Below are 27,351 nucleotides of genomic sequence, written 5' to 3' on the forward strand. Positions count from 1 at the left end.
ATTTTAATGTTTTAATTTAGAAAATTAAACGACAATCTGTTACAGAATTATTATAGAATTTAATCACTAGATTAGGCATCGCAAAACTCCTATTCATGCAAACCTGCCTTGAATGCAAGTGAATCTAGGAACTTTGTCGTTAAACGAACCAAGAGTGGCAATACCAGCTCACAACTTATTGCTTTGCGTCAAAAGTGTTCAAGGTGGAAATCATTGACGCCATTTCGTTTCTCGTTTCGCTCTTAGCGTCACGAAAGTTTTGTCTCTTTTAATTTAATTTCATTTCGCCAAAACGTCGCAGCCACATGTAAGTAGCAACATAATTTCGAACTAAATTGTATATCGGGTTAAGAAAGCTAAGCGAAATATTCAATCCCAATCTCGAAGAGAGTCACATATCGTCAGTTACCAGGGCACGCCAAGGGCCGGTTGTTTTTGCATATCCCTTTCCGATATTTTCCTCGTATTATAATTTTTGTTCTTCGAACTTCGATCGAGAATGGATTATTTTTTACACATTGATAATAATTGTATGGGATTAGAGGAGAAAATTTTGTTTTTAACTGATAGAGGAATATAACTTCCATGGCCTTGAAAAGAATGCAAGCGTCGTTAACGTTCGGTCGGAACGAAATGGTGCAAATGTTTTAGACATCTTTATTTCTTTCTAATACATGTACATTATTAATCTGTAATTTTTTCAGGTCTAATGTAGTAATATCGTGAAATTATTAATATTTTTCGTAATTAGGAACTTAATATATTGTCTTATTTAAAGTATTTCTTAGATAACAAGAAATGGACGAAGTTGTGTGCTTAATAATCATGCTTGAGTAAATTTGTTTTAAGTAGAAATAGAAAATAGAATTTTAAAGTAATGAGCCATTTCAATTACTTTATTATCTTTATTTTGTAAATATTTTGTTTTCATTAATGCTCGAGTCTCTGGGCAATGTTCATGAAATGTATAGTTTCTTTATTCCAAGAAATTTTGAGAAAATACACATTTCCAATGTTATATTTCTCTTCAATCATTTATCTGAAAAATACAAAGTTTCAACACAGTATAAGAATTTCACATGTGTCTGATTTGTTTCTCAATGGTTGCTTAGGATGCTTTTAGTTTTAATTCATTTACAGTTCTATAATTGTGTAAAATTGAGCGTTTATAAGTCTTGAGTTCATTAACAATATACTTAACAAAAGAAAAACAATTTCTTTACAACATGAAATTAATCCAACTTTGTTCAAATTCTGTTAATAAGATTACAAATTATTTTACAAAATATTTTTTAGTAGTAAATTTTAAATAGAAATAATAACAATATATAGAAATTAGCACATAAAATTTATTATTTCAGTATATAAAATAATTGCATAAATAAGGGTATCCTAATAATCATTATATATATGAAAGGGCGTGTAATTCTACATAAAAAAATAAGAAGAAATGTAAAATAAAATTTTTTTCATATGAGTGAAAATTTTGTTTTTGGAGAAAGCTGACTTTAAATATTTATATTCTTTAGATACACGTGCATTTCACCGTGTTGTAGTTGAACGATTCTCAGTACTGACCACTATCTTTTTTTTCCTTTGTGTACAATTATGTTGACACGACTTTGTATTTTCGCAATACAGTTCCATGATTTGCCTTACTGTATTTCAGCTTTTAACTAGCAATTTGAATATCTATAAAACGATATTCATATTGGTGTCTCCCGATGAACACATGATTCCAAGAGAACGAACTCTCATGAAATGAGACTTCTTTTGGTTATTTTGCAATTACGAATTCGCGAGGATATAGAAAAAGAGATCGTTGAAAGTGCGTTGTATACTTCTTGAATAAGTTCGAGGAACCTTCCTTTATTGTATCGTATTAGTAAATCGACAGTTCATCACAAACATTGCATGATAAAATGAAATCCATCCTTATCACACACCAAAAGTGTAATTTCCTCATGATTTTACTCCGCGAATGGCTTTCTGCCACTAGTTGCTCGAACAATACCACGATGGTTCACGTTTTATCGCGTATTTTGTCCGATGAAGCGTATTTTACATGTGACGGAATTTCCTACATAGACAATATTCATTGGTAGTCATAAAAATCCAAGTACACACGGATTTCTCTTTACATAGTGGATCTATACTGTGTACAAAAATCACGTAAAGAAACTTATATAAAATTTATTTGCAAGTTATAAAGTGGCAAATTACAACTTGTAAATCAATTTTTACACTGTACAGATCCACTGTGTAAAAAGAGATTCAGATATATTATTGCAGACCAACGCTATCCAGTAGTGGGACATCTAATTCGTCTTTCAGTAATGTTCAATGACGCCTAATGTAATGTTTCAGCTTTCTTGAAAGCAGAAATACTGATCTATAATGGTGGTACTTCGTGTTGCGTGATTTCCCTGCCGATAAGAACGAGCACGAGAGAACCCCAGATCTCATTTGAACAGTGCTGTTGTAGAGACTGACTTTTGAGAAAGTCTGAAATAATTGGAGATAAAATTGTAGAATCTCGTTTCTTCCAAAAGTATTTGAAGTTTTTACGCGATAACCTACTCGCTTTATTAGAGATAATAATTGTGCGCATAATAGTTTAATTTAAAGAACACAGTTGTGTATGCAGCACTGTAAGCAGCATTTTGAATCATTTTTGCTTTAATAAAACAAATCTTAAAAATTGCATGTTAGATTTTCATTTGCAAATTCATTCTAAACGAGCAGTAAGCAAAGACTGATTAGCAATACATTTCATATGATATTAACGTTATTTGTAAATTACATATGATTTGTGTCGAGATCTATTCAACTAAAATAGTGAAATGTACTTGAACCTGGAAAATGTTTAAAATCGATTTTCTGGAAACCAAACAATTTTTCTTTTACATTTTCAACCTAATTTTTTTTATTTAGAATCATCCACTTTCCGGTTGTATCATGGTTACTGGGCTACCCTGTATGTAACATTTTTAATTACATGTATAGTTGAAATCTAAGTAAACAACATTCATACATTTTCGTTTAGCAAGAACATTACAATATAAACACACAGCTTGAGGGGTAAACTGTGCTTACATCATAAATAATATAGCATGTATCTTGCATTCTGGCCAGAATTTTGCTTTGCAAGTTTGGCCGTCGCTATCTCCACCACTTCTCGGGATTGCCTTCGCAAGCGAAGTTCTGGCGATGCCTATCTAGTATAAACAAATGTAACCGAAACTATTATATATCAGCGTTTCATTCTATGTCTCTATTTATTTCACGTCCAGACAATATCCCTGGTACAAATCCACTTTTGCAAATTTACCAGATTCGGTCCCGAGCTGTGGCCAGGATGCAAGACCAGATCAATGACTTAATAAACAAACGTTATATGTCCACTTTTGGTCAAGTTTAAGATTTTATGTTATAAATAGATTTCATATCATAAAACTCAAACGTGAGCAAAAGTGAACATAAATCACAGGATGATGATAAGTCTCTAAAATGTGAACTTATTCAAAGAGATTGTAGTAAGACCTATATATTATAAAAAAGATTCGTCGAAATGAATCAATTTATACCATTCTTAACTCTAAAATCAGATGGGAAACACTGCGAAAAATGATTTCAAAATTTGGAATCTTGTGGTTTTGATCAAATGAAATCGATAGTAAAATCCCATCTAACCCAGAGGTTTGAAGCTCGATTATCGAGAAAAATTGAAGGGATGTAAACAATACTTTAGCAGGTTGGGTCGTTATATGCCTCCTAACCTCCATTCTAGGACTGGGCGAAAATTAAAAATTTTCCAACTTTATGAAAAGAGCGTAGACAAAAGTGTGGGCTCAATTCGAACCTGGAACGAAAGTCAAGGGATATAGATATTTAACGACCAAATTTGCTAGACTAGACTATCGCTTACACCTCTTAAATTTTCCTTGATCGTTGATCCTTGGATCCTGAGATTTTATTAGCGATTTCTTTTGTTCAGAACCGCAAAATCGCCAGTTTTAAAAACCATGTTTCTTGATGATTCTACCTGATTTTGGCATTAAAAATGACATAAATTGATTTGTTTTGACAAGAATTTTTCAATGGTATATCTATAGATCTTACCATACGTATTTTGGGTCAGTTTACACCTTAGATTCTAAAGCTTAGAGCATCATGTATACCTGGACGCACACGGACTACTGTTGAAAGTGTAACGAGTTTCTAGAAAAAGATAGACTGTAAGTAAGTATATCCTCTCTCTTTCTAATATCAGGGCGGATAAAGATCCCTAAGATCCCTGTGCATACAATTTTTTCAATAATCAAATTTTTTGTATTATTTAGATAAAACGTGTTACTTCATTAAAAATATATCTAAGAAAAGCATGATTATAACAATCGTTTCTGTAACACATAACAGAATGAAAGTTTGAAGAAGGTATGGAAGTCAAGTTAAAATAAGTTCTTAATTAAAATTTTGTGCTTTAATTATGCAAGTATGGTAAAAAAATTAATTGTAAAATGTTTTTCTAGTACCGATGTCGATATTTATAATCAGAGAAGTAACTGTCATAACTAGAAAATAATGTAGTGGAAGAATTCTTTGTATATATACACATGAAACGATGATTTTGTTAGATGTTTATATGAAGTATTTGTAGAATAGGTAGGGCAAATAAATACACTAGTTAGCAAAAATATCAACATTGCTTTATTTTAACAATTAAAACATTTATTCGTTACAATTCAATATCATACGAGTAAATTCATGTAAAACTATCGCCAAGTATGTATCGCGATCGCGATGTGTGCTATGAAGGAAGGTGCTAGCTATGCATGTTACGTTCCTGAAGTAACTAAGGACAAAAAAGCATCAGTCAGTCCTATGCAGAGGGAAAGAGAGAGGACATACTTACAGTCTATTTCTTTCTACACTCTTGTTACACTTCCACTAGTAGTTCGTGCTGCTTTCAGATATATGCTCTAAAATTTACACCTTAAAGTCTTAACATTGTTTCATAGATTATAGCTAGAGACTATTTCGCGCCTCTTCAGACTTTTGCCTAAGATGCAACAAACTACAATGAAAGTGAAGGGGGTAGAAATTTGCTTTCATCGAACCTGAAACGTGAGCTTTCATCGGGACAGCACTGTAGTATAAGCATTATAACAATGTAAAGGACATAGTGGAATAAGAGAATAAAAAATAACTTTGAATCAAACTCGACTCGTGATAAACCGTTTTACCGTTTATGATAAAAAAACAATTTGTGTCACCTTCAACTCTGTCCATACCTCAATTTGGGAAGTAATAAAGAGCAAAAATAGAGAATCACATTTTCGCACAATTTCTTCTAACCTATTGCACGACAAATTTTGGAGAAATATCAGAAACATTTCAAATATCGAAACACATTAAGGATTTTTGTAAATTTCTTAATTCTTAATTTAAATCGTAAATAGTAAAAAAACCAGTCATACAATTAGGAGTTGAAAAACATGTATAGAATCAATATAAAAAAATTAGCTTAACAGGGGCTATAGGAACTTACCACAATTTGTTTTTCTGTTGCAAGCTATCAAATGGTTTATCGTAGGTCGAATTTAGTTTAGGGAAATTTGTATTCTCTTATTCGATTATGCCTTTTTATTTCTTGCAAGCAATTATCAAATGTAATGTTTTCAAACGGTTCAATCATTTTTTCAAATTATTGAAAAGTTAACAACACTTTGGGATTTTGAATAAAAGTATAATATTTGACTTAATTTTTGTCAATGAATCGTATACGAAAACTGTGATAACACTGGGACGTTTACTAATAAAATTTTATTACACATTTTTTTTAAATTATATATCAGCTACTGATGATTAATATTCAGTCTTCCATTTTATACTGCATTGGTCACATATTAGCAAAGCTTCAATTTCCAAAGAATTGTTTGAAAACTTTTCTAAAGTTTAACATGTTAAATATTTTTGCTTTCAACAGTGCGTATTTGAATAAATATTAAGCTAGTGATAGCTATAGGCATAGAAATGGGCTTTGTATGAATGGAAAACTAAGAAATCTAGCAAATCAATTAATGAAACTTCTTCATTAGATGGAATTACATTATGTACATTATATTATTTGTTTCATCTAATTTACAAGTGGCAATAATATTCTTCTACTATTTTTTTATTCAAACTTTTTCCTTATTTTTTTAGAATAAAAGAAAAACATTTAAAATACTTTTATGAACTTTTATTATATATGTTAAATACAGTCAAAACTTTTTATACGAATACTTATAAATATCTAAGGGAACATTATAATTGTAGTATTTTTTAGATATTTTTAGTAATTCCCTAGTAATTGGAAGTTTTCATTGTGAAGACATTGACTGTTTGAGTAAATATTGTATTATAGGTAGAAACAATGTAAATCTAAATTAACACAAAGTGGAACTACTGTATCATTGTTTTATTTGAAAAATATCCAAAACGACAATTACTTAACATAATCATAAATTAAATATTATCGTAGGTATTAAATATTTCATCAAGTATTGTACTATGCATCAATATTTGTTAGTTTTCTAACTATTTTAAATGTATCCTAAATGCAGAAAGTTAAAGATTGTAGGTATCTTTAACTAATTATTTGGTAAATAGAAGTAACTTGGGTAATTATCTGTTGTAAGGTTATACCTTCGATTTTGATGATTTTCAAATATGTTATGAAGGGCGTTGTATTGAATAAATCTTTCTTTTGAAAAAAATTACGGGCAGCTTTAATTTTCGAAGTATTTGCAAAAAACTATTGCTCTTACTGCATTGTACTCTGTTTATACGTGCACTCACCAAACACATTGCCTTTGGTGAAGTTCAAAATTTCGAAGCGTGTGCGGTGGAGGGACACTGCCTCTGAGGTTCCGGGAGTTCTGCTTCTCTGAGGCTCTGGGAGCTCTCTCCCCAAGCTAACTCTGATCCGTCTTGCTTTTCTTGTTGTGCAAATATTAACATGTACCAAAACATCATGGAAAATGTGGAATGAGTATTTCGTTGAAATTCAATATTGAAATTAGCCAAGTTTAATCTTTTAGTTTACTCGTTATATAAGCTTGCCTGCCGGTTGCTGCGACGTGTTCATAGAAACAATAGATAAGCGGTGGCATTGGACTGATGTATACGCTGTTGCGGACGTGCACGTAGAGGCAGAAGTCACTGCAATAGTAACAATAGAAAATTAAAACCGTGCGTAAATTTTTTCAAATGAAAAAATTATTAAAAATAATGCCCTTTGTAATATATTAGAAAATTATCAAAATCGGAGATGGCGCCTTTATAACAGACAATTACCGAGGATTTTCCCAAATGTAGAGGATGTGACCAATATACGTTGTAATATTTTAAAGAGTGATAGGGCAGCTTAAATGGAACACAAGGTGTTCGATGTCCTATGATAATGTCCGATCTGCCTTTATTTTATAGTAATAATGCGTTAAAATTAACATATATATATGCTAAACTAATAATCAGAGGAATAGAATTCTCTAATTTTGCAGATGTATTGAAAAACAGAAACAGAGCAAAAATGTTTTTTAATATACTTTGTTGTATAATTTATGGTTTCACTTTTATAAAACTTTAAAAATCTGAAATATTTGTAGGAAATAGATCTCAAATTTTTTAAGTTTTATCAAAGTTGAACCGTAAGATATACAACAAAATGTATTAAGACTTTCTTACTCTATTGCTGTCATTTAGTATACATCTAAAATCACAAAATTCTCTGGTTTTGAGTTTAGCATAAAATGGACATAAAGACATTTTGTATTGGATTTCGTTACATATATTGTATTACACCGTGTATAAAGAAAGAAGCAAAAGGGGAAACTCCTATTCCCTTTTTTCTAGAAATCTTATTATTATGTTTGCTTGGAAAAACTATAAAATTATAAATAATACAGATTGCACACATCAGCTAAGTTAATGTCTCCTTTAATCTAAATATATTTATTCAACGTTGTTACATTTTTTCAGTATTATTAATAATCAAGTACCACTGCATCCCTTGAACGCTAAAGAAAAGCAACATTAAAATATCAAACCTAATTACTATGTCGATTACATAACAGAAATAGTTAAGACATAGTTAAATCATCTCTTTGCCTTATTATGATAGCTTAAACAAATTAAAAATACTTGTTTCAATAAATATACAGTGATTTTTCAGGCCAGCATTTACCCAAATATGTAATCGAATATTGATTTAAAGCATACTTGCTTACAAAACTAAAAATACACATAAAAAACAAAAATTGTCTTGGAAATAAATATAAAAATGGTGATCCTGCAGATTAGTCACATCACCACCGAATTCGATGATCTTTGAGTATATTCTTAAGTTCATCAGTCTGAAGAACTTTTTCCTGTACATATAATAGACGGTTGGCCTTAGTTACTGAGATATTTGTAAAAAACTTGCTACTACTACCATTGAATTCTTATTACACCTATGCACGCATCCATGACAGCGTAGCGTCACTATGCAACGACGCAACGATTGTTTTTCTGCTGTTTCTACAAATATAGCACGGGCCCGACAAACCAATATTATAAGAGATGGACTATTTAGCTTTAACTATCGAACTTAACCATTGTTTTCGAAACCTTTACTTACAAGGGAACATCGTGAGGTATAAATCTCCGATTTTTATGAAATTTGGCAGGATTATAGAGTAGCCGAAAATATTCGACACGTATTTTTTGTTATCAGCTCTAATTCATGTTAAGAAGGTTAAAACCACCCCCAAAGTTGGGGGTGAAAAATATATTTTGCTTAATATCTCGAAAACTATTGCGTGTGGCAAAATGGTGTAAATGGGACAATTGCGTATTTTTGAACAACAAATGTAAACAGTTTTTAAAAATATCAATTTGTTTAAAAGTATGTATTAAAATGTATTAAAATATAGTGTAATTACGTTGTTTTTATTAGAGCCGATAAAAAAGTACGTGGCAAATGTTTTCGACTACTCTACAATCCTGGCAAGTTTCATAAAAATCGGAAATTTACACCTTGCGATCTTCTCTTGTTAGTGGAATAAGTTAACTCAGGCTTCGGAATTAACTGCTCTTTTCGGCCGATTTTCGAAGGCGACGCCTCCTTTCTCCCTCGCACGTCACTTCTCTCCGCGGCGGCCTTAGTGCTCGGAAGGCTTCAGGTGCGTGCCACAAAAATCGCGCGTAGCGCATTTGGGCGACGTCACTTATATCCATAGATTTCCACATCACCCATGAGGTACTATTGTTGATGCGTTTTTGTTTTGTCAGTGGTATCCCCTGACGCGCGATTCTTGTGGCACGCGTTTGAGGCCTTCCGAGCACTAGGGCCGCCGCGGAGAGAAGTGACATGCGAGGGAGAAAGGAGGCGTCGCCTTCGAAAATCGGCCGAAAAGAGCAGTTAATTCCGAAGCCTGAGTTAACCCAATGAACAAAGATAACCTAAAACTAACAATCTTGCATTTTATATTTCGAGGATAGTTCAGTATGTGTTATCTTTTTCCACCGGATCCTTATAAAGGAGTTGGGTCGCTTCGGAGACCTTTTATTGGACTTGTCTACTGGGTCAACTTATTCATACCATCATCGATTCCGATTTTTGCTTATAGTTTTAAAACTAAGGCCAACCGTCTTGTGTGTGTTGTGTGCGTGCGCGCGCGCGCGCGTGTAGAAAAAAGTTGTTCAAAATCTCGCCGTTTATAGTATATCTGCACTTCAAAGATCATCGAAATCTGCGGTGGTGTGACTAATCTGCAAGTTCACTATAGAAATACATATTTCTGAACAACAACACAGTATAATGTGATATTTATGCGTTTGAAAAAGCTATTAATAATAAATCTTAATACTTATATGAACATAATATATTGTACACAATATCTTAATTAATATTTGGGCTCTATGAAATAAAGTAAATCCTATGAAAGTAGACCAACATTGAGAACCATAAAGATATGATACTTTTGCTTGTTTATTTTCACTTAGATTATTTCATTCTTTGAGCTTCAAGTAGGGATTAAAAATAACAGTAACCTTAAACATCTTTATGAAAAAAAGTCATTAATAAAACGATCTGTATTATTTAAATTCAGAATAATAATGATAAAATTTAAAGCAAAATTTTGTAAAAGACATGATTACAAAATACCAATTTTTGTAATTTGTTCCAAATTGTTAGTTATGACTAAAAAATTTTGTATTGTCGACAATCATTACTAATGGAGGAAATTCATTTCTATTGCCCATAAACTTTAGCCATGATAGAAACATATTTTTTCAATTGCTTTTCACTACATTGATCAGTTAATTCTTTTGTGTTGTGGTTGATTTTGCTATTGTGAACTTTTGGTTCAAATTAATAATATATCAAATTTCGTATCAATAATATAAAGCAAATTACAGTCGAGAAAAGTAGAATAAAATGGATCACTTTGGGATCATTCCACGGGAAATCGGACACTTTCTGGAGTAACATCTCTGATTTTGTTCAACTTTGGATATGTTGTAATCTTGAGTGATATTCAGACGTATGTCGAAGGATTTTTCAAAATTTTGAAAATTATTGATTTTACAGATGCGTAAAGTATAGTGCTAAATTTTTTCAAAAAAATATAACTCTTGAACCACTCAGTGTACGAGAATATGCTTTTGGGTAGTTATAGGGATCACGTAAAAGTACTAAAAAAAACAATTGTTTCAATTTAGAAAAATTTTTTTTTAAACCGCTTTCTGTAATAGTTTTAAATAAATGAGATGTTTTAATGTTGAGTACGATTTTAAAAATTTGAAAAAAGAAATATAAGTTGAAATCCCTTATTAGCCTTTAAAATATGTCAATGTACATTGTTTACGCCCTGTCTCTGATTTATTTTCACAAATCTTCACAGTCTTCAATATGTAATAAGAAGATATAACAACGATGATTAATTTTATTTAGAAACTGAAGATAACAATTTTTATAATAATCCTATTAAATATTCAAATTATATATTATACATTCTTTTGGAATAATATTCATCTGATCAATCATTTTTCAATGCTTTAAGTAATTATGTTATACTTAATATACTTATTGAAAGTATATTTTTATCATTTGTAATGATATTCTGAATGTTATTTTCTAAATCAAATGTTTGTAATGTAAAATGATACAAGTATAACATATTAATTAATAATACTTTCTTTTATTTTCAGAAAATGGTTTCATCCAATCAACCGGTAAGAACAAGGCTAATAGTAGATAGTATTCTTTATTATCATATAATCAATAATTTCATCATTTATTTATCATATATAACATATCTTTGTTTAAAATAAAATATTCATATAAGTTGAGCCACATAATTTGTAGGTATGTAATGTTTTTCTATTTTTTTTTATATATATACATAAATGTTGTAAATAGAACTATTTTTATTAACAATACATATTAATATTAAGTGACTATAATTAACAAGCTCAATAACATTACATTATCATAAGATTGTGATCTTTGTAATAATAATGAATACTTTGAGCAAGATAAATTCTCAAACAGACACCATATTTTTGACAAACAAGAGTATGGTCGATTTTAGAGGTACAGATAAATATTCTTTTTTTAATTTGTATTATGTTTGTATATGTATATATGTACATACATGTAATATGTATGTAAAATAGAGAACCATTATTAATTGAATATTTCAATTTTACAGAGGAAAACAAAAATATTTGTGGGTCGGTTACCAGAAAATTGTCGCAACGATGAGTTGCGACAATTATTTTTGCGTTTTGGTGAAGTAACGGAATGCGATGTCATGAATCGGTATGGGTTTGTCCACATGGCACGCGAGGAAGATGCAGCGGCAGCAATCAAGGCTCTCCACAATTCCAACTTCAAAGGGGCGACAATCAATGTGGAACAGTCAACTGGCAAGTCACGCGGCGCTGGAGGAGGACGCAGGGATGGAGACAGAAGAGGTGGACCAATGAGAGGTGGTAGAGGAGGACGAGACGGTGGTAGAGACGCTCGTCCTGGACCTTACAATGATAGAAGAGGTCAGTATTTATAACACTTGATCTTAATAATACCGTTCTCTCATTGCAAACTCGTACCATACAATCTTCTCATTAGATTCTACAGATGTTATAAGATGTATTATTATTTCATGTAGAATTTTTTATTAGATGTTACTGCTTTATTTTACACCAAAGTTTGTTTTGTCAACTACTCCAATTAAGTACATTTAGCTTTTTATAAACTATATTAAAACTACATTTGTAAGAAATTTAAGTATGTAAAAAAATTAAGAAGATACATAATATGTAAGATACACATAAGTATCATAAAATAAAAACACGTTATAATATTTAGAAGGTAAAATAATACCTATATTTCATTTCTTCAATTATTTAAAAAGAAATATGCAGTCTAGTTTTAGTACAAATGATGTAACATAAAGCAGATTTGCAATGAGAGAATTAGAACAAATAATAAATAAGTATATGTTTTTAATGCAGACTAAAAAATCAACTGGATATCTCGGCATGCTTTACAGTTCTTCCGATCCAACTCGTTGGTTACGATGGATCTGCTGCAGGTGGCGTCGCAACGGGGTACACCGATTACAATCGTGGCGCTGGAGACTTTAGTGGACGTGGGGCAGACTTCGGCACCGGATACACTGATCGTGGAGCATATGGCCAAAACGTGGGAGGCGCGGCGATGGGTTACACTTCTACAGCGCCTGGAATGGGAGGAGGATATGGACCAGCAACTGGAGCTGTTGGAGGATATGGACCAACTGGAACTGCCGATTACGGTCGAACTGCTGACTACAGCCGCGCTGCAGATTTTGGAGCTAGAACAGATTACGGTAATTACAATTGTATTTGTTTCTCTTAATCAAGTTATACAATATTCGTTATTAACTCTTTATATGCAAATATTGTTCTCTACAAAGAAGTTAGTAATACTATAAGAAAGTATAACTGTTCTGCAATCAAACTGTCAATAGTTTTTAATCTTCGTTTTAAGAAGAAAATGTTGCAATGATATATTATAGCATTATGGATTTATTTGCTTGAGTGTTCTAGATAGGTACCAAAATTGACTTTAAAAGTGTCAAACAAAGCAATTTTGTTTCTCCTATTTCATGATTAAAAAAATATTACACTCTTCTCTTACAATACTGTGGTAGAGCTTAAGTGCATCATTATTATTGTTTATTATAATAAACCAAAAGTAATGTTCTACAGGGTATAAAAGAAGTATGATTGCACTCTTTCATACTCAGAGACTTACATTTTAAGATAAAAAGCATCCACTATTAACTTCCTAATGTACAAGTGTTAATATCATGAATACTGCATGTACAGTGATGGTATGAAAACTGCTGTTCGATGACGTCACAAGGCAGGGAGGAAATTCTTCAAATGAGATGGGAATTTCTCCACCAATCAGTGATTGCTAGATATCTCCACTCCATTCGAAAAGTTCTCTTTATGCTTTGTGAGCAGCAGATTTTATCCCATCCCTGAATACTGTATAATTTGTTTTGTCGTTCTAGACAACATTGAACTTAAAGTGTCATATACTTGTTTATAATATTTCACTTAGCTATTTCAAAATAATTTTGGTAAATAGATAATGTAAATAGAGGACATTAGTCAGGCCACAGTTACAAATATAATTTAGTCTAATAGAGAAATATATATTGTTTGCAGTAGTTGGAGGTGGTATGACTGGAGATTTTAATCGTGGTGCACCAGGTCCTATGGATTATGGACGTACTGACAATTTTGGTGCAAACCGTACAGTTGATTATACAGCTAGAAATGATTATGATCGAAGTGCAACTGGACCAATGAGGAACGGTGGTGGCGCCGTTGCCACTACCGGGTATGGAACAGGGTACACAGATGTAGGATATGATGAAAGCCATTGGTAAAGTAACCTCTTTTATATGCTTGCAAGTTTTAGATTTAATTTTAATGATTTAATTTGACCTTATCAAAAACATTTCGCATTATTAATTCCTTTTACTAATACATTTCAGTAAAGTTATTTAACGGTTTCGCTTAAAATATTAACTTAGATATTGAAATTTTAAATTAACGAATATAAATAAATTTTGAAAATACGCTAATTCATTTAAAAATAATTTCTGATATTCAATACATACTATGAAAGAATTTTTTAAATGTAACTATATGATACAAATGCTAGGTTACTGTTAGAAGACATTTGTATTACGAAGGAATGAACCTTTTGCAGTTTCCAACAGTTCAAGCACAATAATTATGAATTGAAACTTTATTTTTATTCTAACCTGTGATGCTTATATTAATTTAATGTTTATAAGTGTATCGCAAGTTTAATTAATTATGCCTGAGCAACATTTTAATGTATTATCCAGGATAGAGTGAAAATAAGTTAACATATTCCAATTGTGTATGACAGGGGTTATCCGGGCGGGCCTGGGGATATGATGGGTGGGCCCGGGGGGGTAAGTCAGGGAGCTTCGATGGCCTATGACAGGAGGGATGGTCCCCCTGTTAATGATATGCCTCCATTTAACAGGCCAATGAGCACTGGACCTAGCTACAGCACTGGGGCACCTAGTTACAGCACTGGTCCTGGACCACAAGCAGACATGTTTAGTAGAAGACCTGGCAGTGCCGTCCCCAGTGGTGGATATCCGCCTGTCGGTGGAGGGTAAGACACACATATATATATATCTATGTCCCTTTTCCATGCCCGCGAACCTCCTGCCCAATGGTTTTTCGCGAATATTTTGGAAACTAAAGCCGACCGCCTAGTATGTGTATAGGAAAATGTTCAGAATGTTGTCCTTTATAACACATTTGAGGGTCGTCAAAATCGGTGAGGGCGTCGCACATCGACAGGTTCACCTATTTTTCTTAGTATAACGTGAAAAATGGAAAGAAATTGTAGTTTTGTTTTACACTTTAAATATTATAGCATCTACTTTACTTTATGTGTTTTATATTTTCTTATATATTATGTGCATTCTGTATTTCTCTTCATCTTGTAATTTTCTATAATATATATAGTATATTATTTTAATGTATTATATAGCAAAATTTAAATAAACAATATAAAAAGGTTACACAATTTTTGTTATAGTTATACTGAAGGATACGACAGACCAGATGCTTATGGTCCCCCGCGTGGTGGTGGACGGTAAGTTCTATTTTTTTTATCTTTTCTTAACATATTACACTTTTCACGCCGCTGCGTTTTTCAAAGTGACACTTATTACACAGCGTTGGATAGCGATATTAATTTGTGCGAGTGATTGTGTTCGTTGATATGCGACCACGCTCTTTTTGCGCAATGTATTTTATTCGGTTAAACACTGGTCTCAGTGTCCTCATGTCTTTTAGCGGATCGAAATAGGATGAAAATTTTCTGTAAAAGTATAAGGTGTGACACTTAGCGCGACGGTGAACACATTTCCTAATTATGGAAAGCGTATATTGTTGTGTGCAACGATATGCAATTAATTGCTGTCATCGTAGAAACGAAAATATCCTGCGACTTTACGAATATTTTGAGTGTAAAAGAGAACAGAGGTAGTTCATTGTTACAACTGAATTGTTTCTGCTTTTATTTCATTATTAAGTTACCTTTCCTATATTAAATAAAGAAATAGTTCAAGAGTACAGTACTCGACATAATTCAATTTTTATTAGAAATATAGCTTCCACGATCAAAAGAATCAGTATCAGAAAATATCAGAAATATTATGATTGAAATTTAAAAATATGTTTCAAATGTTTAAATTTAATATTTGAACTCCTTAAAAAATAGGTCAAATTTCGGAGTTCTTTTACGAAGAAATTATAAGTTGGATTTTCTTCGAATTTCATATTTTTACTTATTTATCATTTAACAGTGTCCTTTAGTTTTTTAACCAGATAAATCAATGTATAATGGTGTCTGTTATGAGTGACATATAAGTCTAAACTAAAATTTATCAGAAATGAAGACTTCTTTTAACGAATCTCATTGAATTCTTTAAACATTAATTTAAAGTTTGTGCTTTACAGTATAACTAAAACTTAATTTGTACTACAATTTGAAAGTACAACTTCTGAAGACTGCCACTTATTAATCAATATATAGAATGTTTAAAAATTACAAAACTAGCTGAAATTTGCAAAAGACAATATTAACCCTTTACAGTCCTATGTGAAGACAGACTCAACCGGTCTTAGGTTGTATCCATTGATTAAGTGTAAACTGAACCAAATTCAAAGTAAACAAATGAATATGCATTATTCATTCTAAATACATAGGAATCATTATGCTTTTAAATCAGTAAACACCTGTGAGACTTAATATTGTTTTCTTGCATATCTTGACTTGTACAATATGTACAACATGTACAAATAGTCAGAGCTTTTATGGTACTATCAGGTTAAAATTAATTTGCTCTCAGTGATATAGGATTTGTAGTTCTACTAATATAAGATCAATGCAAATCTGAGAGATTGATCTGTCTTCCTGTTAGATCTTTTTTGCAATTACTGATACAATGATTCTTCAAGTATATTAGAATTTACATTATTCACCCAAGTTTCTATTTTCTTTCTTACTATAAAAATGTAAATAAAGTCAAAAAAGAGTTAGAATCATATTTCCTTTCAGGATAAATTAAAGTAGTGGAATTGTTATACTTCAATATGCAGGAGAAGATATAATTCTCTTTTCTAGTAAATATAGCAAAATCTTTTACAAAATACTACCTCTCTTCTCTTGTGTACTCTGCGGTAGAGGTCCGCGAATTTAGCGTCTACAGAGTTCCAGATGATTGCGATTAATTGGGCGATAGTTTAGTAGATGCCCAAGAAACCGTAATGCGTTACGACACACTGCGCCGCTGGCTAGCACATATATATTTCGGAGATATATGCGTGCCATCCGTGTCAATTATCACCCGTAATTTCATTGTTGAAACGAAGTCGCGCTTGAAGAAAATGCGTATCGTATTCCAAGAGGTTCGTGGAAGGGAGCGCGTGACATTAGAAGCCGATGATTGCGGTGCGATATTTTTCTTGCGTCCGTGATAAAGATTGCAATCGAACAGGTAGCTAAGTAGAAAAGTTTCGACAGTTATTGGGAAATTTTATTTTCGAATGTTGTAGCACATCGTGGATCGCAAACATTGGCAACCGTTCCAATTGTTTTTCCACGGTTTTTTGCGATAAAAGGCGAGAAACGCTCGAATATAATGAGAAATGGTTTTAAGTATGTGACAACTTGGCAGATCTGGACATAATCAGTTGTTAGTTTTTTTCCTTGTCAGTGTTAATATTGGAGTATTGTACACTAAAAATTCACAAAGGTAGATCTTCTAGTTACCTAAACAAAAGTATCTTGAATATGTAATCTTATTAAAAAATGATTTACTTTATGTTTTAAGTTGAAAGAAGTTTAAAAGTGATAATATTATTTTAATGTTCTTGGAAATATATGTATTTACGGTTCTTCAGTTTTTTAGTTTTAAATATTTGTCTGATATGGATATTCTTTGGAATACTACGAAAGGACATAATTAGCCGATTACTAATTTGGTGCAAGTCAACATAGCAGATTCATATAAAAAATAAATGAATACTTCTTTAATCTTTTTGTTAAATAGATTTTAGAATTTAAAATATAAACGTTCAAATTTTTAAATATTTCTTACTGCAGTTTATAATTCTTAAGAGAAAGTCCATTTCAAAGTTTGTAAAGTGTTCAGTTAACAATGGCTGATAAAAGAAAGTTTAATACCAAAATTTATGTATTTGAATATTAGTAACTCCCATACCAAATATTATATTTCATGCTGGTAATATTCATTTATTTTGGGATATCTCCTGTGTTACAGATATTTTATAACTCTTTTTTTCCTCAAAATTGTTGTGTTTTATTTTTTTACTTATGTTTTAAACTCTTTTTGTCTGTATCCTATATTTTAGTAGTCAAATTGACACCTGCAATAATTACAGTTATTCAGTTACATATTAACTGCAATAATTACAGTTATACAGTTATACTTATTTATATATAAGGAGTATAACGCCTTAGCTCAGCCAGATACTATAATGTAAGTTTCATTCTAATACCTGAAAATAGTACCTGAACTACTGGAATAATAATCAAACTGTAAGTCTGCTCTGTTATTCTCCTTCATAATTGATACGTCTAATAAAATACAGCAGAGCCTTTTCAGATTGACCAGTTTTTCTACCAGTTTTCTGAATTAATGAATCCAAATCGTGTCCACTCTTAAAAATTCCCCTCAAGTTGTTACTTTCTTTTAAAATAAATTTTAAATGGTTAGTAAAATATTAATATAGGATTGAAACTACAATTTTATTGTGTGAAAATACAGATTTAACTTTAATGTTCATCTTTTTATTGCCACCTATTCCTCGATGAAAAGGCATCCAGATAATAGATCCAGCATATTTAAGCTGATGAGATTTTCATTGTATACATAAAATTTGTATAGGCAGTCTCATTTTGGATGTCATTTATACAGGGTGTCTCAGTAAAAATTACCATCTTAATTATCTTTTAAACTGTAAGGGTAATAGAAAATTTTTTTAAAAAAATATTTTTAAATGGAGTCGCTGAAGATATGTGAAGGTCACTTCTGTTTTTCTAAATGGCATCCTATATTTGATAATAGTTCTCAAAACGAATACAAGTACAATAACACAGGGCCAATCAAAATCATGCAAGAGATATTATGAATAGTAAATAAACTTACTTTCTTTAGATGTAACATTCGAAATAACACATGGTATAATAAATCATGGTTGTGCTTGTACAACATGTCCATCAATGTTTTCCATAAGAGGTAAGTGTAAATGTATCTCCAAACGTGTCTTGGAGCAGTTGCATCACTAACAACACGTGTACAGCTTTGTATTAATACCAATGGACGACATTTCGAACATTACATCTAAAGAAAATGAGTTTACCTACTATTTATAATCTGTTTTACATGATCTTGACTGGCCTTGAGTTATAGGTATTTGTATTCGTCTTGAGAGCTATTATCAGATACTAAACAGAAAAATGTAGGATGCCATTTAAAGAAACATAAGTAACCGTCACATATCTTCAGCGACTTCACTTACAAAAAGAGTGGACATCACCATATGATGACTCCTTTGCTATTAAACAATTTTTATTTAAAAAACTTGTCTATTACTCTTACAGTTTAAAAGACGATCAAGGTGGTCATTTTTACTAGGACACCCTGTATACCTACATATACAGCGAGGAACAAAATTGAACCAATCATACAAATTTCCAGGAAAAATATTTTTCATTAGTAAAGTAAATCATAATAAAAAAAAAATCAATATTAATAATAGTTTCATTGTAATTTAGAGAAACTTCTATTATTTTGCAACACTTATAATCTATTAATTTTTGGCTGCAATAATAAAAATTCATAGAATCAGTTCTGCAACACAATGTTTTGTATGGTTAGGATTTCAATCATGTTGAAAAACGATTTCCTCTTCGGCGAACAGCATAATACGTAAACAATTTGGCAAACGTTTCTTTAAAATGTCTTTATACGTATATTAGTTCTTAATTCCATCGATTTTATGTAATGGACCCATTTACCATACCATTTACAAAACATCAGGGACCCACCTCCGTGATTTAACGTTTACATAATATGACATGGACGAAGTGGTTCTTCTTTGCGAATCCATGCCCAAGAACATCCGTCAGATAATATTCTATTAGTTTTTGTTTCGTCAGACCAAATTTTCTTTTCTGTTATTTAACATTAAAATTTACATTTTCAAGTGCTCTTCTCACTGTCCACTTACTTTAATCTGTTTATCTCTTGATAACAGTCCAGCAGCCATAGTTGCCGATTCTACTTCACGGCTTGTAATGTAAGGAACAATTCTTCGTTCATCTTGACACGTTACAGCTCTTATTAGTCGTCCTCTAGTTGAAGTTAAACTATTTTTACAGTGTTTTTTACACAATCGTACAACAGTGGACTGGACTGACTCAACACACATTTGATATTTTATGATCTGATATGTGAAATTGGTTTTGTTGTAACGAATATTTCGTATAACTTCTACAGGTCGAGAGCATTCCCGCTTTAAACAGATAACCATTGTAGAAAAACATTTTTGTGGCGTATACTAAATGATTTTAATTTGCATCCTGACCGGTTCGCTTCGGTACAAAATTGATTCTATGAATTTTTATTATGGCAGCCAAAAATTAATCGATTATAAATGTTGCAAAATAATATAAGCTTCCCTAAATTATGATGAAACTATTATTAACACTTTTTTTTTCTTTTTTAAATATTATTATTGTAATTTATTTGACTAATAAAAAATATTTTTCCTGAAAGGGGCGTAACCGAATAAGGCGGGCAAAAGTGACCCAAAACCAAATTCGACTTGCAATGAGTCATTCGGTAGCTTGTCACAAAAAATTAGTTTGTGCCAATTTTCAACCCTCTATCTCAACCTGGGGGGTAGCAATGGGGATGAATAGAAAATCACGGGCTTTTTTTTGCTTTTTTTTAAACGACTCGTACCTTATTGAATAAAAAATTCGACAAAAAAATCAAAGATTTTTCAAACACCAAGATACATGTTGTGGAACTTTCCGAAATTTTTAAATCGATAATTAAAGTCGTGAAAAATAGAAAAAGGCAAAAAATGCCAGAAAACACGGATTTCGCATTGAAGCAATCGCGGAACTACAATCATATTTTTACAGTAAATACAAATTGTTATTACTAGTATCCTTGATTTTTTTTCGGATTTTTCGGTTTGATGTACCATAGATAAAAATATCAAAAATCAATGTTTTCGTCGTTTCTTTCGCGTCAAAATTCGCGTCGAATTCTTGTATATTCTTTAAAAGACAAGTGTTTCGTGCAATGTTCATTGCTTTTGCATTCAGGAAAATGTGATTCTCTATTTACCCCCATTACTACCCCCCAGATTGAGATAGAGGGTTGAAAATTGGCACAAACTAATTTTTTGTGATAATGTACCGAATGACTCATGGCAAGTCGAATTTGGTTTTGGAGCACTTTTGACCTTATTCGGCTTGGCCCTTTGGATGCAATTTTGCACATCACTGTACTTCAGAGTAGATCGAAATACATAAGCTTCATGGATGAAGATAAATGTTTATTTAGAAGGATTAATTGTCTTACCGATTTAATTATCTGCGACAATAGTATCTGTATTATTTTTGTTCTGAAGTATGTACTTGCTTAATTTTAAAAGTTCGGTTTTATAATGTCACTGTTTAATCTATACATGAATATATACATACAGGGTGATCCTCTGATTAGGAGACTCAGAGACAATGTCGGTATGAAAACATCATAGCGGGACTTTATTGTGACCTAAGAGGTCCACAATGCTATTATGCGCTTCCTAACTGAAAATCGACAAATTCTTACAGTCTTTGAGTCTCCAAGCGAGATCATCTTGTATTACCTAAAATATTTATTATTTCAAAAAGTTAACGCTTGGTAGAAATTCTTAACTAAATCCTATTATTATCTTCAGTTTTATAATTAAATAAAATTTTGTTTAAAAATTAGCTTACATTTCTTGTCAGTAGAGTAAAATTTGTATAAGTACAAATTCCATAAGAATTTATTTCTCATTTAAATAGGAATTTGCAGAACATTGAATGTTTTTAAAATTACTTTTTCCTTAAGAAATTTTTTAACTAAATGAAACGACTTTTTATTTTGCCGATCATGAACAAGGAAGTGTATCTTTGTTCCCCTTCTGTTATCATCTATCAAACCATACTCACAATCTTTGAAATTTTCAGTATATATGGAAAATATGTACACTGTATTTAGCTGTTACACAAGGGTTTAAAAGATTTCTAAAAATGTATTGATATCTTTTAATTCTATGGGGGAGAATTCTATTCAATCAAGAAAAAAAGAATTACTGCAAGAACAAGTGCTTTAAAGATTTTTTTATCCAGGTCTGGAAGTTGTCTCATTCGGCAAATGTGTGTTATATGCGTTGCGAGATTGGGAACCTAAAAATCAGGTTTCCGGTTGTGCACAGTTATTCTAGCGACAAGAAAATCGTCGGAATTCTCCGTCGAATAGATTTGCGCATACGAGTGTTGCATCTTATACTTTCCAACTTGTTCCGCCGCAAGGCGATGAAGGAGATTAATACTGCGATTTTTTCATTTTTTGACCTTTTAGCTTCCCAGGTCCGGCAGACGCGATGCCACCGAGGTACTAAAAGCGTACTAAAGCAAATACTAAGCGCATGCGAAAGGCTCCCTTAAAAAATGCCTCTTTAGTGGTGGTTGTTCGCTTACGGAATCGAATACCTAGGAACTGCACTGCGTTCGACATACAGAGTCCATACCATTACATACAATACTATGTATAATGATAGATATGATAGATCTAATGTTTAACACTAACTTAAGGTACGGTAAGAATAAGAAGTATCAATGAGTAAAAAATATAATCAATAATGAAACATAACTGTAAACTCTTTTGGGGAAAAAGTCACAAAAAAATCGATTTCTTTATGAAAATTGTAATATCAATCAATTTTATATATCGTTAATTTTTCCAGCAGATAGTAGGTATTCTGTTTGCGCAATTTGTGTTCGTAGTTTTCTTTTTCTCCCTTTGATATGTATTTCCTATGTTTTTTCTTTCGTAGTGGTATCAGCCCCTGCTTTTCAAGGTGTGGGTTGAATTAATCTTTTTATCTATTAAGCCACAGAATAAGTATATATGTTAGAATAAATAATTTTCTCTGTAAGTTTGACATTTAGATCAACAAGTTGGTGACTTAGGCTATTGAACAAAAAAATGCTGTATAATCTTTTTTTTACACGTACGAACTTCAATACTGTTTTAAATGTTCATTAATAAAGCAAAGAAACATGTTTGCAGAAGTTATCAATGTACCTTGACGGAATGAAAAATAAAATTTAAAGGAATACTTAATTATACGTTTCAAAGTATATTCACTTTATTACAATCTTTTTGCCTTCGATTTACCATTGAACTTTTACTTAAATACACGTGATTCAGGAGGTCTCTTTATCTTTACTTTAAGTACTCATGTTTTTTATTTATACTTTCCAAGCATGAAACTGCTAATATATCTTTTCGTTTAAACACGCGATGCTGATTAATCATTATGTAAAAGAATAATCATTGAAGATGAAACTTCAAATTGCAAGATCAGGTGAAAATACGATTTACTCGATCGTGATCTACCATCTATTCATCTACAGCGAACCAATCTGATATAATCAGCGTGCATCCAAATGTGGTATACGTAATAATTATTTGCGTGACGTTTTGCATTTCAATATTCTTTTCTTTTCATTTTTCTGTCATGCCTCTGAGACTATAAAATCAGTGAGATCAAACACCAATTATATTTTGAGTAATATTCATGGGCTGTATATGATAATAAAAATATTTTCTCTCTTCAATTTTTTCTAAATATTGTTTTCTTTTATCTACACTTTCTTTTACTAAATTTAATAAAGTAATGTAACTTAAAACATTTTTTCATGAAGAACAAAGTATAGCTGAAATTTTGGATTAAAATTTCAATTCTGTTGCATTTAAAGATGTTTCAAATATGTATCCATTTCCTTGACCTTTTTGAATTCATCAGGTGAAAATTCATAAAGAAATCTACAAGATGTCATCAGATGTATCATTCAGACTATGAATTTTTTCTGTAGTAACGGAGTATACTGTAAAACTATTCCTATTGATTTCCTCGTCCATAGGTTCTAATTTTTAAAAAAAGTAAAATCAATTTCAGAATTGCTTATATTTAGTAGCATTAACTACTGCCTTCAGCGGCTCGATGAAAAAGTCGATTGAAATATGTATCTCATGAAAAAATCTAAGATATGTACATTTGATGATCATGTTTGAACAACTACGTTAATGTACTAGTAAATACTTCAATGTTTGTTCTGATTTTACTGTAAAAAAAATTCAATTTGAAAGACATTAACCCCTTTAATGTATGGCTTTGGTTTTAATGCAAATGGAAAGATATTAAAAAAAAAACAAAGAAAACAAAAAAAACAAAGAAAATTCTTTTTCTCGCATCATAAGACCATGCGTCGCAACCAACTTACTAAAATCAAGCCGCTGGAAGCAACGGCTAACGCTACTGGATATGAACATTTTACAAATCACTTTTAGTACTTTTGTTAAGAGTAGTCAATATATCACTATTATTAAAAAAAGTTTCATAAAAATCTACTTCTTAAAAATGACTTCTTGAGTCTTTCAGCTACCAGAAATTTGATAGAAATAAAACACTATTTCCATCTTTTTCTGTTTTTAAAGTTCTGTAAACAAAAATATTAAAACAATGACTAGATAGTGCATTTGAGTATTACAAATATGCTAACTTCGATCATGCTTTCATTAATAGCTTAACGATATTGAAAATAAATGAGTAAAGTATATTTATTTACTATTGTACTGAAGATTGAAAATATTTATCTATTCTTATAGAGTATATAGTATTAACAGTAAAATGCAAAACGTCATTTAAAGTATGCTGGTATATACATAACTTGTACTCAGACAGCGTAACCGTGAATTGTTCGACGAACCGCGTAAAGCTCGGCACAACTATAATCCTGGTGGCGTCGACATGTGAAATTGTTGAAGAAACGATATCAAGTCGCTTTCCTATGCGTCGTGGCCCGTAGATGCGACACTCTGGTGAATAATGCAAGCTTCGATATGCAGATACCGTGCTACAAATTGCGTTTGCGCTCAAAGCTGGCGATGCTTTGAATTTAAACAGAAAGGTATGTTCAACGCGTGCGCCCTTTACTCCTTGCTCGTTCAAGCAGATAAAAAATATATTATGAAAAAAACAGAATGCGCTTACCGCGCATTGTGTCGATTATTGCGAACACTGATAATGAAAAAACTTTATAGACGTCGATTGTAAAAACGCCGTTGCGAAGATGCTGCGATAGCGATCGCTTCTAGCATTTAACACGCGTCTGTTCTAATTCCATCTCTTAAGAAGCAATGTTCCTTATTTGTGATGAATCCTAGCATTTTGCGAGCATATTATTTTATGATAGCGCCGTTTTATTTGTTTCATGAGCTTCAGTTCTATATCACAAAACTTTAGTCCTGTGGAAGCAATAATATAAACATTAATTATTACTTCATTATATCTTTAAACAAGTTATCAGACAAAAACGTAAGATCTCGTTTAAGTTAGTCAAGTTACTTGAATTCAATCACCTTGCCAATATGAACCTTTTATTTTATTTGACTTGAAATGTCGTTTTAAGTGAAGATACGGTTCTTTCAACTTCCTTTGTCTTAGAATAGCGTATCTTAACTCTGTATTATTAATCTTCTTCGACGTTATTTTGCTTATTCATTGCTTCTTATCAAATTAATTCTTGTATTTAATCTATTTTCATTCAAAAGACGTGAATTCAAGTAAGACGTGATTAATTTAAATGAAACATAAGACGGGTCCAGTCCTGATCGAAACTAATACAAATTTTACGATTTGAGAAGGACATATTCTAAAGAATCAGAACATTTCTTAAAGTCACAAATTCTCATTATATGTTTGCCAAACTTTTATTCATTACATGTTTATCGTTAGTTCCTGACGATGAACATGTAACGAAAATCTACTGTAGTTATGCCAACATAAAGAATACACTATAATATTAAAATTATCAATAACTACATTGAAGCATACAATTTTGTAAGAAAAGTAAGTCAACTACTCATCTTTTAAGTGTGCGGTAATTATTTTCAGTTTTCGTACAATTTTTGATAAAGTCTATTTTAAATTGCTGGCGCATTGATTATATATATTGGTAAATATTAAGGGAAACCAGTTTTCCAAATCATAATAAAAGTTTTTGGCATGTAACGGGGTGGAATTAGAACCAAATTGATGCGAATTATTTTCCTACGTGAACTAGTGATATATTCAAGCATAAAATTTCACATTGTTTAAGATCTTATAATGTATATGTTCATACGTACTTTAAGCTTCCGATGTACACTATGCACCAAATAATACAATTTTTTTAATAGATTACAAGCGGGTTGAGGACACACCGGACAGAATGAGATGAACTCATGTTGGAAGTTTGAGTACTAATAGTACCAAGAAGTCCCTACTCAGGTCGATGGATTTAATCGATCAAGGAAGGTATTATCAACAGCGCTTCAAGGAGCAGAAACGGAGGACATCAAACAGAGATTTTAATTGCAGCTACAATATCAAAGTAGAAGGTTAATTCCATTAAACGGATACATCGAAAATGTATTTCAAGTGGGTTGGTTTAAACTCTGCTAGTCAAAGGAAACAGAAATAATTCTAACTAAAAACCGACATTAAGCACTTAACGTAAAGATAAATCATTTGATTATATAAACCCTTTAAAACATAATCTCTATACATAAACAATTTTTAACAATCAACTTTGACTATTAATTCAACAAAAAACGGGAGAGGTGGTACAATAGAAATTAATTTTGAATTATGCATTTTTTGTGTTCATGGGGCAACTCAAAGATTAAAAGAAAATCGAATTCAACATTTTCAGTTTTTAGAATGGAAATAACACCAAGTCTGTTAATTTCCAATGATGTAACACAGTGCTGCCCAAACGAGAGCTCACGAGCTTTTTGAGTTCTCTCACTCTTGTTCCCATTGCCAGGAAACTCAAAGGAATGGTTGGAAGAACAAACAGACAAGAGAGGAGAGGGGTTCTACCGTTGGACAGCGCTGATGTTACAAAATATCTTTGACCAAAAGCATTTAAAAATTATTCATTTGAATATAATACATCAGTTACAAATCTTATAACTTTATGTTGTTAAATATGAGTTATTGGAAATTGTCCCAAATTTGTGCTTGGAGTATAATAAATGTGAATAAATTTGAAAACTTATACATTCAATTGAAACATATTGTTAGTCCTCCAACGAATATATAATTCATTTAATCAATTGCACATAATAAAAGATGCTCCAAATTATTCCTATTCATTTCCAACTGCATACAATTGATACGATTGACAATGCACTTGTATAATGCGGCATAATAACTTCTTGATACCATGTACCTATAATAAAAAGACTTGGTATATAAGAACAATAAGCACGGAAGATATACCAACTTATTTTTACTCTAACTTATACGTGCATTGTATAAAACATTTATCTGTAAATAAATAAAAACCTATTTAAATTCCAA

The 27,351-nt window shown here is 31.5% G+C and overlaps 1 protein-coding gene across 7 annotated transcripts; it reads left to right on the forward strand.

Moving 5' to 3' along the window:
* The first annotated feature begins 176 nt into the window (after positions 1 to 176).
* On the forward strand, positions 177 to 27,351 carry LOC143184510 (uncharacterized). 7 transcript variants are annotated; one of them, XM_076386800.1, is made up of 8 exons: positions 177 to 307; positions 11,242 to 11,265; positions 11,745 to 12,087; positions 12,588 to 12,905; positions 13,756 to 13,975; positions 14,492 to 14,746; positions 15,179 to 15,235; positions 26,184 to 27,351. In XM_076386800.1, the coding sequence occupies exons 2-8, from the start codon at positions 11,245 to 11,247 to the stop codon at positions 26,197 to 26,199; spliced, it is 1,230 nt and encodes a 409-aa protein (XP_076242915.1). In that variant the 5' UTR covers positions 177 to 307; positions 11,242 to 11,244; the 3' UTR covers positions 26,200 to 27,351. The 7 variants fall into 7 exon arrangements, with proteins under 7 accessions (XP_076242915.1, XP_076242912.1, XP_076242918.1 ...); XM_076386797.1 differs by lacking the exon at positions 26,184 to 27,351 and adding an exon at positions 22,299 to 24,182; XM_076386803.1 differs by lacking the exon at positions 26,184 to 27,351 and adding an exon at positions 22,299 to 24,182 and having other exon boundaries at positions 14,612 to 14,746.

The sequence above is a fragment of the Calliopsis andreniformis genome, chromosome 10, assembly GCF_051401765.1.
Source record: "Calliopsis andreniformis isolate RMS-2024a chromosome 10, iyCalAndr_principal, whole genome shotgun sequence".
Lineage (NCBI taxonomy): Eukaryota > Metazoa > Arthropoda > Insecta > Hymenoptera > Andrenidae > Calliopsis > Calliopsis andreniformis.

What these genes read in the sequence shown, in the direction of transcription:
- LOC143184510 (XM_076386797.1), top strand. Translation starts at nt 11,245, where the DNA reads ATGGTTTCATCCAATCAACCG. An exon ending in GGATATGATGAAAGCCATTG is followed by an intron (nt 13,976 to 14,491) that starts GTAAAGTAACCT and finishes TGTGTATGACAG; the next exon opens with GGGTTATCCGGGCGGGCCTG. An exon ending in TATCCGCCTGTCGGTGGAGG is followed by an intron (nt 14,747 to 15,178) that starts GTAAGACACACA and finishes TTTTTGTTATAG; the next exon opens with TTATACTGAAGGATACGACA.